Below are 17,540 nucleotides of genomic sequence, written 5' to 3' on the forward strand. Positions count from 1 at the left end.
GAGAGAAGTCTGTGTGAGTTCCATACATGGATGGACCTGTTATTATTACATTTTGTAAAAGACAGTGCCTGCTACTCCACACACACTCACACACACACACACACACACACACACACACGCAGTAACAATAGTGAGATTAGCGCCCCCAAACTACCAAAACCAAATGGATAAGATAATAAATAAAATAATTAAAAATAAAATAATGTCCATTAACAAATCATGGCATATCCAAATATTTATTACAATTCTCTTGTTTTGACAGTTGTTAATGATTGATGTCTTTAACAGTTGTTTACAATTGATGTAGGCAGTCAACAAAGAAATAGTACCCAATGCGTTTCATCTCACCGAGACTTCATCATGTGTTAAAATATCAATGTCATTTTGACCTATGAGCCTTGATTGAATGTGCCCGAATAATAACAATGATGGACTGAATTATATTTTATATGGGTGGTATTCCACAGTGATTAGACGTTAAAAATAAGTTATTTTTCTTCCATAAAGGTTTGTACCAAATTAACACCAAATACGGCTAGTGTATCCAGCCACACTTGTAGCACAATCTCACAAGTGTATGGGCAGCATTATACAAACAGTAAAGTGAAACAGCAACTTTACTGTAAAAATTAAATGGACCTAGATAACACAGATAGCATAGGACAGAAAGTCCCCTGCAGGAAATAAGCGATGTAGAGCAAAGTAGCAGTGCAAAGATTTATTGTGTTTATACTGCATCGTTGCTATAGAAACAAAATTGTGCAGTAAGGCCTGTCAGAAGTTTATGCCACCTATGGTGGAGCTCCAGCTATGAGCAAAGCATTACTTGATTGAAATAATGAGCTTGTTCTTCCCCAAAGATAACAGCAGAAGTATTGTTTGCATATGTCTAGCTATGAAATACACACTTGGAAAACAAAACATTTATATAATTCAAAGTAAGTAGCAAGCTGTCTGTAATGACACAGGCGCTACCTTCTTTAGAACTGTTTTTTTTTCACGTCCCCTGATCTGAGCTTTGAAGCGCATATATACTTTCACACAAGTGGTTTACCTTAAATCTGAAGGGGGCAATTCAGTTCTGAGCAATGGGCTTGAGGAGTCGGCGTGCTGACCACTTTGCCGGTTAATATGACCATAGACTTGTGCTGCAATGTTGAGCTACCGTATTTTGAGTGAGGTGTACAGCTTCACATTGGGGCTAATTCAGCATGGATTGCTTATGTGAGATTCGCGGTGGATTGTGAGGAGCAAGCTGCAGCCCAGACAGAAAGAGAAAACGCTCCTTGCTAAATTGCAAGAGAATTGCGTATGGATCTCTAATCATTATCTGCTTACAAATCCATTTGCAATTCACAAACCTTCTAAAGGACTTTGCCATCTGTGCAAATCTGAAGGTGCCCATACACGTTACAATTATTGTATACAATATTGTATACAATATCGCATCTCATCCGATCTCGGTTTTGCGATGAGATGAGATCTAGTACAAAAAGTATGTGCAGCACATACTTTTTGTACTAGATCTCCTCTCATCTGATCTCATCGCAAAACCGATATGCAATGAGATGTGATATTGTATACAATATTGTATACAATAATTGTAACGTGTATGGGCACCTTTAGGCTTCAACTAATCTGTGACCAAGACTGGCTGGAAGTGGTCATAGCTGACGTTACAGACCCTCCTTAAAAATGCCTGGGCACTCCAGTGTTTTTCCAACCACTCCCAGCAAACGTCAGTTTACCACCCCCAATCGCAGGCCTCCTGTCAGTCAAACTGTGAGGGGATATGAATTTTTCTGTCACAATTTGCGCTCCCATATTCACAATATATACAGTGCGCATGCGCAGTCATTTGATTAGCTATTTTTCTATTTAGCAATCCATGTTGATTTAGACCCATTGCTCCCAAATGGATTGCTCTCTAAAATCCAGACATATCTTCCAATCCAACCATGGCACCTGAAAGATTTTAGGTGTTTATATAATGGGTGCAATGTGTGCGGTGTGCACCGGCCCCTGGGACCCACACCGCGCACTCTGCACCCATGTTTTAATACTCCCCTTTCCAAAGACCCACGCCGGGCACTGCATTTTTACTACAAATCACCCAAAAATGTACAGTAGTGAAATCAGTCTCCAGAACATGACAGACACATGACAGACGCCATTTCTCCAGAGACCATGCACAGTAGATTCTGGCACAATGCCAGTATTGAACCTCGGAGACGAGAGTGCCCACCTGGATTCTGCTGTATCTATTAATAACATTCGCAACACTATTCCCTTTTATCCTATTTGTAACTTTGTAATAGTATTATGTAAAAAAAAAATACACAGTGGCATATTTATAATGGGTGCAGTGTCCGCAATGCACAGGGGCTCCTGAGTGCAAGAGGGCCCACACTGCACAGATTTTTGTAATAGAGGCCTCCTCCTCTTTTAAAACGCCCCTGAATATACATTAATAAGACTTTAGCATATGCTGCTAATACTTGGTCTGGTTCAGTTATGTACACACAGATACAGCTGCGTCTTTCAAAGCAGATGCAGCTGTATCTGTGTGTAAATAAGATGCTAATGCTGCCTGGAGAGACTTGTGTTTCTAGTCCTTTATTGCCAGCTTCTGTGGTCCGCTGCTGTGTCCGCAACAATAGCTCACTATGCAAAAACATGAGGTAAAGGTGCCCATACACGTTACAATTATTGTATACAATATTGTATACAATATCGCATCTCATCGCATCTCGGTTTTGCGATGAGATCAGATGAGATGAGATCTAGTACAAAAAGTATGTGCTGCACATTCTCTTTGTACTAGATCTCATCTCATCTGATCTCATCGTAAAAACTGAGATTCGATGAGATGCTATTTTGTATACAATAATTGTAACGTGTATGGGCACCTTTACACAGGAAAGCTGGAGTTTCCCACCACTGGGGCTATAAAATGTGGTGCTCCCGTATTGTAGAGCAGCCATACTGCAGCTTGGGGACACTTGGAGACCATGCAGGACCCATTCAGCACAGGTTTCCTTTCTACTCTGAATCAGGCCCACTGTTAAGCTGCATATCTCATATATGAGGCATACATGTACATACTTCTAGGCTTGAAGTATATATGCCACAAACCATAATGATTTCAGTTGGATACATTTTTAGGAACACTTAACTAAACATACACACCTAAAAAAAAACATGTGAAACAAAGATAAAACTTTAAAATAAATTAAAACTGACAAATATTCAGAAACAATAATTTATCATTAGAAAACCATTGCCAAAAGCTCACCTTTGCCTGCTGAAGAGCCAACTCCACTGCGGCAGGATCACAGAGACCGGTCAACTGGGACTGGAGATTGTGCTGACAATCCACTAATGTTTCTTTTAATAATGTCCGGGTATCTAGGTACTGTTGGCTGGGCTGGTATTCCATGGCTGCAGATATTACAAGTATAATAGGATTACAAGTAGAATTCAATCAGGGCCATTTAAATCCACTCTTAAATTCACATCTTAAATCAGCACATTCTACCTTTGCAATAATTATAGTTGCGAATGTATGAATAGAAATGCTTATGAAAGATGGTCAGAGTTATGTGTGAATGACATAAGTTATAGCGTGATACCATAACTCCCAACACTTCAAATTGAGACATAGGGGGCGGGATGCTATATAGCAGAAATGCGGTAAAAACCCCGTTTTCGGGGTTTCTACCGCATTTCTATATGCTATATGCCCCCTCCGCAGTGTCAGCGCTGCGGAGGGAATCGCCAGCTAAAGCTGGCGAATCCCTGCAGAAGCCTATGGGCTTCTTACCGCAGCGCTGTTTGAGGGATCCGTCACGGATCCCTCCCAGCGTGCCCTGCGGCCGGCGCCGGGGTCTGCGCATGCGCAGATGGACTCCCGGGTCACAGACCCGGAAGTCCAGTGCCGGCACCGCATCGCAAGTGACAGCTCTTATCGCAAGAGCTGTCCCTTGCATGAATAACGGCATATGTTATAGCATATGCCGTTATTAATAATGCGGTAGCCGGCGAAGGGGGCCGCGGATGTTACAACATCCCGCCGTGAGATTCAATAGGATTAGAGAATTAGAAAGTGAGAGATTTGGTAAGAAATCTCCAGGTTTTTTTAAAGCGGCAATCATTTACACTGCAAAATCACACTAGTTAAGCAGTGTAAATGATTGCCGCTTTAAAAAAAATCCTGTAGATTTCTCACCAAAACTCTCACTTTCTGAATCTCTCATCCTATTAATCTCACCCTTGGAGTGTTGATGGAGTTGACCATCAATGGTTACAAACCATGGATAATTAACGAAAGATATTAGATTGTTTACCATCAATGGTGGAGATCAAAGTACTAACCAATTAGATTCTACCTCTCATTTTACAGGCAGTTTTTGAAAAATGAGGGTAGGAGTTGATTGGTTGACACTTTTATCTCTCTCCATGCCTTGATATTTCTACACTGTATATATGAGTTTATTTTGCATAACGTTTTGGAATTTTCTCGTGCCTTTCTTAATTAATGAAGATCAAATAGTAAGGACACAAGCAGTTTTTGTAGCTTGTATAAATGACAACTTCAAATATACATTGAGGGGGCATATTCATCCTGGTGACGTGATAGAGGGGAAGGTGATAACGCAGCAGCCAGTCAGATTCTGTCATGTGACTTGACAGTTAAGAGCTGATTGGTTGGTGCATTATCACCTTCCAATTTATTACCTCTTTATTATCCATAATACATCTGCCCCTGAATGCCTTATAATTAGATTATGGCCCTTATTCAGATCTGAGCACAGTACAAATTTGTTCTCAAAATGGGCAAAACCATGTGCACTGCAGGTGGGGCAGATGTAACATGTGCATAGAGAGTTAAATTTGGGTGGGGTGTGTTGAAACTGAAATCTAAATTGCAATGTAAAAATAATACAGCCTATATTTACCCTGCACAGAAACAAAATAACTCAGACAAATCTAACTCTCTCTATACATGTTCCATCTGCCCCACCTGCAGTGCACATGGTATTGCCTACTTTGAGAACAAATTTGTACTGCAATCAGATCTGAATAAGACCCAAAACATAGGGGAAACCAGCAGCTTCCGAAAATGTTTAATATAATGGTTTCATGCTTAACGCGCAGTACAGTGTGTTTTTGTTTGGCTGCTTTGGTTAAAATACATGTAAGAATTTGTTAGTAAGTAACCTATGTCTAACTGAAAAGTGTGACCAACCTTTCTGAATTAGTTGGACCTCTTGTTCCATTTGATTTTTCACTTTTCCGTAGCGGTCGGCGAAGTTGTTCAGACTGGTTTCAATAAAAGCTGGAGCTGCAGGTTGGAAGCCTAGTGATGTGGCTTTTGATTTCAAATGCTCGATTTGTGTGTAGAGGTCACAGAGTTTGTTCAACCGTAGCTGCAAAATAGAATGATAAATCAAAATATGTTGCTGGTGAGTGGGACTATGTAAAAGTATAGTCCATCCATGTGTACTTCTTGCAAAAAAGTTTTGAGCCACAAGCCACTGACAGAACTTCCTGCATAACATAGCATGCTACAGCAAAACCATAAACTATAAAGTTATTATTAATATTATTTTAATTATAAGGCACCACAAGTGGTTTGCAGTGGTGAGTTGTACATAGGAAGTCATAACAGAAATGCAATGGTAGATACCTGGACAAACACAACACAGTATGATAAAGCATTGTGCAATAGAAGAGAATCATTAGAGTACAGTAAATTATATATGAAGCACATGGAGTATGCATATTTCAAATGTGCCCCGTGCCCATCTTATACACTCAATGGGCCAGATGTATCAAGTTTCAAAAAGTGATAAAATGGAGAGTGATGAACAGGCAGCCAATCAGCTCCTAACTGCTGTGTTACAGGCTTGGTTTGAAAAATGACAGGTAGGAGCTAATTGGTTCTCCACTTTATCACTTTTGAAGATTGATACATCTGGCCCAATGGCAATTGTATACAGTGAATTGGTAAATTCCTTTACTACATAATTTTTACTCAATTATGCATCTCTTAAGGATCTTTAAAGGGACACTTTGGAACCCTCTTCAGGAAGGTTGTATCATAAGAAGTCTGTAGTCTTTTTGAGGTAGCGCCATCTATAGATGACATTACCATGGTGTTGCCTATCCTGTGGAAAAGTAGGCTTTCCAGAGCCTTCTGCAAATTTGCACTTCACAGCGCTATAGAACGCAATGAGAACTGCTGTGCCATGGAACCACAGCACATAACTCCCATATCTGCTGCAGAGATTTATAGTCCATTTATAGTATACAGATGTGTCCTCAAACATCTTTGTACAGTCATGCCAAACAGCCGTTGATGGCACACCAGATACCATGAGAATTTTCTAGCGCTGGGAATCTTCTATGCTGAAAAGAACACAAGAGGAGATTGTGCTATATGACACTTGTGTATCTGTATGTGAAAGAGTTTCTAAATCTGTACAAAAAGTGCTAAAGTGTTCTTTTCTGCTCCGTATACAGACACACAAAATACAAGTCATACATCAAAGCAATCAGCACAGTCTCCTCATGTATATTAGTAGCATTGCATTACGACGGAGACTAAATTTTTGGCAAAAAAAGACACCAAACATTAGCAGAGTTATGCGGGACCTGGCAGCTCACTCACGCCATGCATCTCTTCCTATGTGGCATATTGATGCCAGTTGTACAAGGATGCATCTGTATAGAGATCCATACAATATCCTGGCTAGGAAGCATGACCTCCCCACTCCACTACAGACAGCTGTTGCTTCTCCCAAAACATTGGAGCAGTATCCAGATGTGATCTTACACAGGTCAAAAAGCTAAACTGAGCTCCGGTGACATCACAAACCCTGTGTAGGTATCAACCAATCCAGAGTCTGCATTTCTGAAAAGCAAGTCATGCTCTGTTAGAGAGGGACCTCTCCTCCAGTATAGCAACCTACTGCAGAGGAGTGAGTAAGACCATGGTAGACAGGTCTAGTACAGCATAACAGTCAAGTTAATGACGTATATTATGCCGCTCAGTAATATATTGAGTTTTATATATAATAATAGTGACTTCACATGCTCTTTATGCTTATGCACTATGCTTACCTGTCTAATGTCCTTCAGTGTTTGCAGTGGAACCTCCTGAGATGGCAAAGGCTGGGCTTTCAGCCATTCCTCCTCTTGCGTTATCCTTTCTTCCAAACTTTCCAACTCTTTGAAGTAGGCACTGATGGCATCCTGATACAAAATGCCTTTATTAAGCTCCTCCATTTGTATGCTTATGTCATTCCATTCAGTCTGCAGTCTGCTTAGTGACCCTTTCACTTCATCCTCCGGGAGATCTTCTGCAACAATACATGTTATACTCAACATAAGTATAGAAGCCGCTACAGGACAAACTGTCGGGGGGGGGGGTTAACAGGGTTGGAATGGCCGACAACAGCAAGATCGACAGTCAAAAGTCAACATGAGATTTTCAGCCATGCGCTGGGACACGTACACTTTGATGGTGTCCATGTTGACTATGTAAACATGCGGGCCAAAAACGTGAAAACCTCATGTGGATCTTTTGACTGTCGACCTTGCCATTGTCGACCTAATACTTTTGTCGACCTATTTTATGTATCGACCTATGCCATATCGACCTTCAGTGGTGGACCCAATGCATATCCACCTAATATGGATCGACTTAATGACCCATACCCTCTGACTGCCAATAGTGTAGCACATATTGTAATAGGACATTAATATCTCTGTCTCCTCATTTGAGAACTTTTATCAAATTCTTTAATCCACAATGCATGGAGCGTATCACATGGTATTTTCTAGGTTTGCAGAGAAGTGTAACAAAAGCGCATTCTACCATAAATATACATATTAAACAGCAGAGGGCGCCATACAAAATAAAAACACATTACCGAAACTGAGATATATCTTTAAGGGAATGGAATTTTGGAGAACTAAAAGAAAAATCAGTAAATATTAGCATGATACCATGAAAGGACTGGAATGCACTTTCTGGCATGAAATGGGGGATGAAAATACTAGAAGAAATGTATATACTGCACGCTATATTCTTTCAGTAAGGCTTCATTTTGCTGGCATTATACTGTAATACCATATATGTCGTTTTTAGGGATGGACACCATTTGGAACATTAGATGCTGTGAACTACATCTGCCATGATGCTGAATAAGCATAAAGAGGTCGCTCATTTAGGAAAGTCTGAGGGACCAGGGATAATTCATCTCTCGCATTCACAACTATTATTTAATAAAACTTTATTCTACAAATGTGTCTGCATTTTATCAAATTATTATTGACACTTCCAAATATGTGCATTTTTCAAAGATATGCAGAGGGACCAAAGGGATGGAAACAATGTCACTCCAGCCCCCCCCCCCCCCCCCCAAAAAAAAAATGGCACGGCAGTGGGCTTGTCTTTTTCTCCAGCAAAATATATCACTGGTGGCATAGCTAGAGGGGGGGGGGGGGGGGGGAATTTCCCATCTACAATTAAAAGTTCAAAAGATACACAGCTACACCCTTCAAGGTATAATGGGAAAGAAAATGCGAATAAATCCTAATAACGTCATACTACATACATGACATATCATATCATTAAAAAATTGGGGCAAGTTTTTTTACATATTGTATTTCAGAGGAGAATTAAAATGTATGAGAGCTCAGTTAAAATTTGAGAGAGCAGTGAGTCAGAATATAAGCTACGCAACATACATTTATAAAAATCGTAAAGACCGCTAGTCAAGCCCACAATCGCACGCATTGAGTCGACCACTGAAGGCCAACATGACTGAAGGTCGACATGGGTTTAGGTCAACAGAGTCATTAGGTTGAGACATGCATTAGGTTGACATGGGCTAGGTCGATAGTCAAAAGGTCGACATGGGGTTTTTCACTCTTGTTTTTTTAGCCAACAGGAAGTATTTCATGTCATACCATACACTAGGGCGTGGTGGAAGAATAAAATAGTGTGCCGAGTGTAGCAAGGCACCGTGCCCAAAGCATGGCGAGAGCAGCGAGCCATGCGTGAGGAAGCAGTGCACTTTCTTTACTGTCCATGTCGACATTGTCGACATTCAGGATAAAATTGAAAAACCCCATGTCCACCTTTTGACTGTCAATCTTGCCCATGTTGACCTAATGATTGTGTCAACCTAACCCGATGTCAAAAAACAAACAGAGAGTAGTAGCGCTAATGACCAGTCTTAATTACAAAACTTAATCCAGCTGCTAACTTTAATAGGATCACCAATCCTAACAAAGAGAGACAACAACAACAAAGCAAAAGAAAGCGCTTGGATTCAGGGAATAGAGTAAAGCCAATCTCTAATTAAATTAATTAAGAACGTTCAAAGATACAAAAACAATAATAATGACAGTAATAAAATGTAATAATCAATTTCATAGGTACCGTCTGATACCAGACATAAACAATTATAAATAACAATATAAATGCACACAGTAAAAAATAAAGAATCAGGATTATCCTGAATAGTAATTAAAATATGCTAAAATAGCCCATATATTGCAGAGGAGGAGATCAACATTCTCTTTTAATATGAGATGGGATAAATCCACTTTCTCCAACCTCAAGCAGTGGCGTAACTACTGTAAGGCAGCAGGGTCTGTGTGGGCGCCGGCACCCACTCGATGTACTGACATGCTGCTGCCTGCCACTGCCCACTGACTGAGCACTGGAGGCGTGTCAGCCGCAGCGCGGGTGGGGCCATGGCAGAGATGACAAATTCCCCCACTGATTAAATTGACTGTACACAGAGCCGCCTATTGGCTACTGTGTACAGGGTGGGCGGGCAGATGGGCGTGCTAGGGCAGCCTGGGATGCGTCGGAGCCAAGGGAAGCAGCAGTGTCTGCTGGTCTCTCTTCCTCTCTCCTGCTTCAGCTTCTCCGTTATGCGTGTGACGTCATCACGTCACACGCTGGGGAAACATGCTGGAGAGGAGCCTGGAGGGGGGGGGGGGGGGGTGCCACAAACTTTTTGGCAGGGAGGAGCAAAATTTATAGTTACGCCACTGACCTCATGCCCAAAGTAGGTTTAGTGATGGTAAATAGGCAATCCAATATTGTTAGTATGGAAGACAGTCACATATAATCAATCCAATGTTAGTATTATTGATTAGACACTTGGTATATTTACCACACTCCCATTTAAGATCGGCTGGGGGGCATCGAGAAGGTGCTGTTAGCATCAAAAAGTCTCACAAACAAAGCATTTTTGTGTAGGTCCCAAATACTTAGAGCATGGGTCTTCAAACTGTGGCCCTCCAGATGTTGTGAAACTACAAATCCCAGCATGCCTTGCCACAGTTTTAACACTCCCTTATAGCAAAACTGTGGCAAGGCATGCTGGGATTTGTAGTTTCACAACATCTGGAGGGCCACAGTTTAAAGACCCATGACTTAGAGATGTGGTAAACCGGAATGTTCAGGCCAGGAACCCCTTTACCTTGCACTCTGTAATTCCCGTCTTCGTCTCTTCGTAACGGACACTGGACAAGAACCAGACCAAGCAAACGGTGCAACGGAATTTATTTAAGATTAAATAGGATACTTGAGGTCGGGTAGCAGGCAGGGCTCCCTAGGACATAGATTACACTGAAAGGGGTGCACCGTAATACAATAAGGTCACAATAATAAAATAAAGCACGTCTGAATACATATATGCACCGTCTCGTTCTATAACCGACTATAATAACTTTTTGGTATACACAATTCTAATATCAATCACGGTTATCACTTTGTAGCAATGTAAGGTAATTAGCAATCACAATAACTTACACAGGATTATTAAACTATCAGCTTCACAATGCGAGTTAACATCACACAATATCTCTTTACGGTAAACGATACTATTCTACTGGGTACCCAGTTCCTATTTTAAACACTGTCTCAAAGGCAGACCTATGCATAGGTATTTAGAGTTCGCTGGAGGCCTCTTGTAGTCACTGCGTTAGGATAACAGTCCTCCTCATAGAAAAGGGTAAACGTTTGGTGGGGCAATGTCCCGGATAAAAGGGGGAAAACTGTACTCCTTCTTATGGCTCCAAAGGTAGTGACACTACCAAGTTTACGCCACGAGATGGCGCTGTTGTTTCCTTTGGAAGAACTAGCTGCACTCTGTATAGTGTAGATTTCTGACCTTACAGCGCAGGGGCCAGGTCTTTGCTCAATCAATATAAACAGTGAGACTCCCAGTGGCTGTGGGTCTCTGCGGCAGTCAATCGGTGCCCAACACTGTACGATCCGGGGCCACTATGTGACACAAAGGGGCTTCTCTGGGCGTATAGGTAAGGGTAACCCACGGGTGAGCGAGGGTCAGGGTGTAGCCTGGTGAGGGTCTTCCGTACAGGCTGTGGGCTAACAGCTTGGGAGACAGTCCCTATAGTTGATTTATTCTGGGCTGGGAAGGTGCCCTGTCTCTGGGGGCACTCCGGTGGGTATGTGGGCGGCTTAGGTATGGCCAGGGTAGGTGGAGCTCGGCTGGATGGGGCTGCTGTGCAGCACTTACGGTTAGGTGTCCGGGTCCACTGCTGGGCACTCTCAGACGGCTGGCTTCTGGGGTTGTCTGCCGTTGCGCTGGGTCTTGGCGTCCTGCCGGGGGGACTGCGGCGCTGCTGGGGCCGCGTCACTCACTCCGGTGGCCTTGGTTACCTGCGCCGGGTCTCTCTCTCCGCTGGCTGGTGCGCTGTGCGGGCTGGATGTCGGAAGCTGCGGCTGCTGCTGGGCGGTCCTCTTCTGTTCCCCGGCCTCCGATCTGCTGCTGGCACTCTCCAAGCGCCGGGCTGCGCTGTCACTCACGCCGGGTCTCTTAGGCGGCTGGGCTGTCAATCACCGCTGGGCGAAACAACAGTAGCCGGGTCTCGCTGCTGGCTGGTGTGTCTGGGGTCAGGGGTCGAGTGCTACAGTGCTCAGCCCCTCTGTCGCCCGACGCTGCCTCCGCCCGTGCGCGGCCTCCCGCCTGCCTCAGCTGTCAATCACCGCCGGGATCTTGTATCGGAGGTTGCGGCTGAGCGATGCGCCGCTGCGCACTCTCTGCCGTTCTGAAGCACGTGCTGTGCTTACTTCTCCCGCTGCTGGGCGTCCATCCAGGCTTCCTCTCGCGCTCTCTGCAGCTCCACCTTCCTCTCCTTCGCGCCCCACGGCCGCCAATCGCAGGGCACCCTTTCTGGTCTGTTTCCCCAGCACCTTGGGTAAGTGCTGGGTCTTAGTGCCCTCCTATTTTAAGTCTTCGTCTATTACTGCTGCAGGGCGGTTGCCTAGCAACCCCCTGTGGCTCTGTGCAATTAGGGCTACCCTGGCCACCAATGTAAGTGCGGGGCAGATAAAAGAGATACCCCAGAATTGGGGGTGTCACATGTCCACCTGCTCGAATGATGCCAGTCCTCGGGCATCAATTTAAGGGTTAGCAAAAGTCTTGGATGAAGTCCCGAACAGAAAGACAAGGCCCTGAATGTCCTTGCAGATGGGCCACAGATAACACCAAATGTCCAATAAATGTTAACACTTTACAGAAGCTTATATACATAATTTACAAGGAATTTGCAGTCAAATATTATTTACAGTCTATAGCGGCTGGTAACACCCCTTTCTTGTATCGCTCAGATCTTCTATCTTTCGGAGCGGTCTTTCGACTGCACCTTAGATCACAGCATGCGATCGGCAATTGGCACGTTGCGCCCCTTTTCCACTCTTTCTGGATCTGTTTATGGCCTGTTGTATCATGCACACAAATTCTTCTCCTGTAATTGTCGTGTACTCCTGGTCTGTACCAGTTTTCTCTTCCAGGGGACGGGTTTCGGCCTTTCCAGCTGTGTTTGGGATTTCTGTGGTGGCCTTCGCTTTAGGCGGTGGCACAGTTGCCTTTGGGCTTTCAGGTTCCAATGGCTCCATTTTCTTTGCCATGGTCATGTGGGCCACAACTTCGAGGCATCTCTTCCGTTCGGCCGTACTGGTACCTGTCTGCTGTAGAGTTGCTGTCTGGTCACGCGTATCGACCATTCTTGAGGTGTACTTGTGTTCCGTTCCTGACCTCACTTCTTTCGGCTGGGCTTTGGCCTTCTCCACTTCTTTTGGGGTTTCCACAGGGAAATTAGGTTGAGGCGGTGGCCTAATGGGTTCTGGTGATCGTGGCATCTGGTCAGGCCGGGGATGATTACTGATGGGCCGGTCAATCTCACCACAAACATCCTGCAACCTTCTCCTCTTCAGGTGGTGCTGACCATATGGCTGGTGCATGAAGCGTCGATGCTGACTGTGGATAGTTGCATATCTGCTGCCTCTTACTGCAGCACCACCAGGGCCTGTTACGTTGGTTGCCTTGACACCTCTCTTTCCATTGGTCACTTCGAATTCGACCCATTCTCCTTTTTCCAGGCTTCGGAAGTATTTGTTCCTAGGGGTCTTCTGGATACCGGTGTAGTGCACGTATACTGTCTTCCTGTTATCTGCCCTTATGAAGCCATAGCCACGTGCCACGCTGAACCACGATACCTGGCCGGTCACTCTTCTTGTTCTGACTTGTCGATCCTCCATGTCACGTGGTCTTTTCGCCGTGGTCTGACTTTGCACGAGCTCTGGCGGACTGATCGATGGATCTTGTATGGAGCGGGGCCACCAGTTTTGTTTCTGCGGACCTAGTAGTGGGTCTCTTCCCGAGGGTCGGTCCTCCTCCTCGGGGCCTCCTCGTTTAAAGTATTCTGACGACAACTTCTTTCAATATGTCCGCTCTGCTGACATCTTCGGCATATCGGCCTACCCTCTTCATCGAACCAATCGATTGGGCCTCTTCCTGATTCTCTGGGTGTGCTCCACCGCGGTTGGCTTCCTCTCTCCCTTTGCGGGCGCCACTCATTATGTCTGGCTTCGCTCTGCTCCAGCCTTTGTCCCATTCTGGCGATGTTTAGGGCCAGTTCTGTGAGCTTGCTGTTAATGGCGGACAGTGGGTCTGGGCCTGCTGGCGATTGCGCCTCTTGAAGTACTGTTCTCTTCTTTACACTACCAGGTCCCTGGCGTCTGGCTTCCCAGTGATCCTCAGTCTCTTCTTCTTCCGCCGTAGCGCCTTCTTCCGGCTCCTCATTCTGGACTTTTTCCAGCACTTGCAGTGCCGATTCCTTGAGTTCCTCAAATGTGCAGCCTTGTTCTTGCCGCTTTATCATTCGGAGTTGGGCGCGAGTGGTCTCTTCTCTTGCCCCTTCTACGAAGAGGTCGATCAGCATTTCATCCGCTAGTGGTACTTCTCTCGGGTCTGCGGCTTGTACTGCCTTCATGGCTTCGTGTAATGCCAGTGCGAAATCACGCAGTGATTCTCCCTGTTTCTGCTTCCTGGCATATAACCTGCTCTTCAGCACTGGCACGGTTTTGGCATCAAAGATCTTCGCCAGTTTTTTCAATATCTTGTCCGCCGTCTCCTTGTCGGCTTCTGACCATGATTTGACTTCTCTCAGGGCGGACCCTCTCAGTTGCGCCAGCAATATTTCTTTGCTTTGTTCTTCGTTCAGTTGGTATAGGGTGAACGTCGAATTCATGCGGTCCTTGAATGCCTTAAAAGTGCTTGTGCCTTTCGTCCGCGTATCTCCCGAGAATGTGAGTAGCCACGTGGCTCCGAAGTAGTAGGGCATCGTGATCTGTGCCGCCGCTGCCTTCGGCGGTTCTTTGTCTTCTGGTAGAAGCGGAAGACGTCTGCGGGGGGACGGTGGTGGTGTGCCGGTTTCCGACATGTTTCCGATCCTGTTCGCGGACGCCAAAAAAAAGATGTGGTAAACCGGAATGTTCAGGCCAGGAACCCCTTTACCTTGCACTCTGTAATTCCCGTCGTCGTCTCTTCGTAACGGACACTGGATAAGAACCAGACCAAGCAAACGGTGCAACGGAATTTATTTAAGATTAAATAGGATACTTGAGGTCGGGTAGCAGGCAGGGCTCCCTAGGACATAGATTACACTGAAAGGGGTGCACCGTAATACAATAAGGTCACAATAATAAAATAAAGCACGTCTGAATACATATATGCACCGTCTCGTTCTATAACCGACTATAATAACTTTTTGGTATACACAATTCTAATATCAATCACGGTTATCACTTTGTAGCAATGTAAGGTAATTAGCAATCACAATAACTTACACAGGATTATTAAACTATCAGCTTCACAATGCGAGTTAACATCATACAATATCTCTTTACGGTAAACGATACTATTCTACTGGGTACCCAGTTCCTATTTTAAACACTGTCTCAAAGGCAGACCTATGCATAGGTATTTAGAGTTCGCTGGAGGCCTCTTGTAGTCACTGCGTTAGGATAACAGTCCTCCTCATAGAAAAGGGTAAACGTTTGGTGGGGCAATGTCCCGGATAAAAGGGGGAAAACTGTACTCCTTCTTATGGCTCCAAAGGTAGTGACACTACCAAGTTTACGCCACGAGATGGCGCTGTTGTTTCCTTTGGAAGAACTAGCTGCACTCTGTATAGTGTAGATTTCTGACCTTACAGCGCAGGGGCCAGGTCTTTGCTCAATCAATATAAACAGTGAGACTCCCAGTGGCTGTGGGTCTCTGCGGCAGTCAATCGGTGCCCAACACTGTACGATCCGGGGCCACTATGTGACACAAAGGGGCTTCTCTGGGCGTATAGGTAAGGGTAACCCACGGGTGAGCGAGGGTCAGGGTGTAGCCTGGTGAGGGTCTTCCGTACAGGCTGTGGGCTAACAGCTTGGGAGACAGTCCCTATAGTTGATTTATTCTGGGCTGGGAAGGTGCCCTGTCTCTGGGGGCACTCCGGTGGGTATGTGGGCGGCTTAGGTATGGCCAGGGTAGGTGGAGCTCGGCTGGATGGGGCTGCTGTGCAGCACTTACGGTTAGGTGTCCGGGTCCACTGCTGGGCACTCTCAGACGGCTGGCTTCTGGGGTTGTCTGCCGTTGCGCTGGGTCTTGGCGTCCTGCCGGGGGGACTGCGGCGCTGCTGGGGCCGCGTCACTCACTCCGGTGGCCTTGGTTACCTGCGCCGGGTCTCTCTCTCCGCTGGCTGGTGCGCTGTGCGGGCTGGATGTCGGAAGCTGCGGCTGCTGCTGGGCGGTCCTCTTCTGTTCCCCGGCCTCCGATCTGCTGCTGGCACTCTCCAAGCGCCGGGCTGCGCTGTCACTCACGCCGGGTCTCTTAGGCGGCTGGGCTGTCAATCACCGCCGGGCGAAACAACAGTAGCCGGGTCTCGCTGCTGGCTGGTGTGTCTGGGGTCAGGGGTCGGGTGCTACAGTGCTCAGCCCCTCTGTCGCCCGACGCTGCCTCCGCCCGTGCGCGGCCTCCCGCCTGCCTCAGCTGTCAATCACCGCCGGGATCTTGTATCGGAGGTTGCGGCTGAGCGATGCGCCGCTGCGCACTCTCTGCCGTTCTGAAGCACGTGCTGTGCTTACTTCTCCCGCTGCTGGGCGTCCATCCAGGCTTCCTCTCGCGCTCTCTGCAGCTCCACCTTCCTCTCCTTCGCGCCCCACGGCCGCCAATCGCAGGGCACCCTTTCTGGTCTGTTTCCCCAGCACCTTGGGTAAGTGCTGGGTCTTAGTGCCCTCCTATTTTAAGTCTTCGTCTATTACTGCTGCAGGGCGGTTGCCTAGCAACCCCCTGTGGCTCTGTGCAATTAGGGCTACCCTGGCCACCAATGTAAGTGCGGGGCAGATAAAAGAGATACCCCAGAATTGGGGGTGTCACAGAGACACAGCAAAGTTAGAGGTGGAGCTCCAATAAGCCGGCCGGCAGTATCTTTCAGTTGGCAGTAGGATTTGTGAACTGACGCCTTTTCCCCGCTTACTTGTATCAGCGGCTTTCTCAAAGATCTTTGACACAAGTAAGTGGGGAAACGCGTCAAATCACAAATCCTACTGCCAACTGAAAGGTACTGCCGGCCGGCTTATTGGAGCTCCACCTCTAACTTTGCTGTGTCTCTAAGTATTTGGGTCCTACACAAAAATGCTTTCTTTGTGAGACTTTTTGATGCTAACAGCACCTTCTCGATGCCCCCCCAGCCGATCTTAAATGTGTGGTAAATATACCAAGTGTCTAATCAATAATACTAATATTGGATTGATTATATGTGACTGTCTTCCATACTAACAATATTGGATTGCCTATTTACCATCATCACTAAACCTACTTTGGGCTTGAGGTTGGAGAAAGTGGATTTATCCCATCTCATATTAAAAGAGGACGTTGTTCTCCTCCTCTGCAATATATGGCCTATTTTAGCATATTTTAATTACTATTCAGGATAATCCTGATTCTTTCTTTTTTCTGTTTGCATTTATATTGTTATTTATAATTGTTTATGTCTGGTATCAGCCGGTACCTATGAAATTGATTATTACATTTTATTACTGTCATTATTATTGTTTCTGTATCTTTGAACGTTCGTAATTAATTTCATTAGAGATTGGCTTTACTCTATTCCCTGAATCCAAGCGCTTTCTTTTGCTTTGTTGTTGTTCAACCTTC

At 45.4% G+C, this 17,540-nt stretch overlaps 1 protein-coding gene across 8 annotated transcripts in view; it reads right to left on the reverse strand.

The window, feature by feature from the left end:
• The window catches only part of UTRN (utrophin), a 587,017-nt gene that overhangs the window by 440,864 nt on the left and 128,613 nt on the right, over positions 1-17,540 (reverse strand). For all 8 annotated transcript variants that reach the window (XM_083176136.1, XM_083176132.1, XM_083176141.1 and 5 more), the window contains 3 exons: positions 7,126-7,364; positions 5,249-5,429; positions 3,296-3,441 (listed from right to left, as the gene is read on the reverse strand). In XM_083176136.1, the coding sequence (XP_083032262.1) occupies positions 3,296-3,441; positions 5,249-5,429; positions 7,126-7,364 (566 nt within the window). The remainder of the gene's footprint in view (positions 1-3,295; positions 3,442-5,248; positions 5,430-7,125; positions 7,365-17,540) is intronic.

This window comes from Crinia signifera, chromosome 3 (genome assembly GCF_055691185.1).
Source record: "Crinia signifera chromosome 3, ASM5569118v1, whole genome shotgun sequence".
In the NCBI taxonomy this organism is placed as follows: domain Eukaryota; kingdom Metazoa; phylum Chordata; class Amphibia; order Anura; family Myobatrachidae; genus Crinia; species Crinia signifera.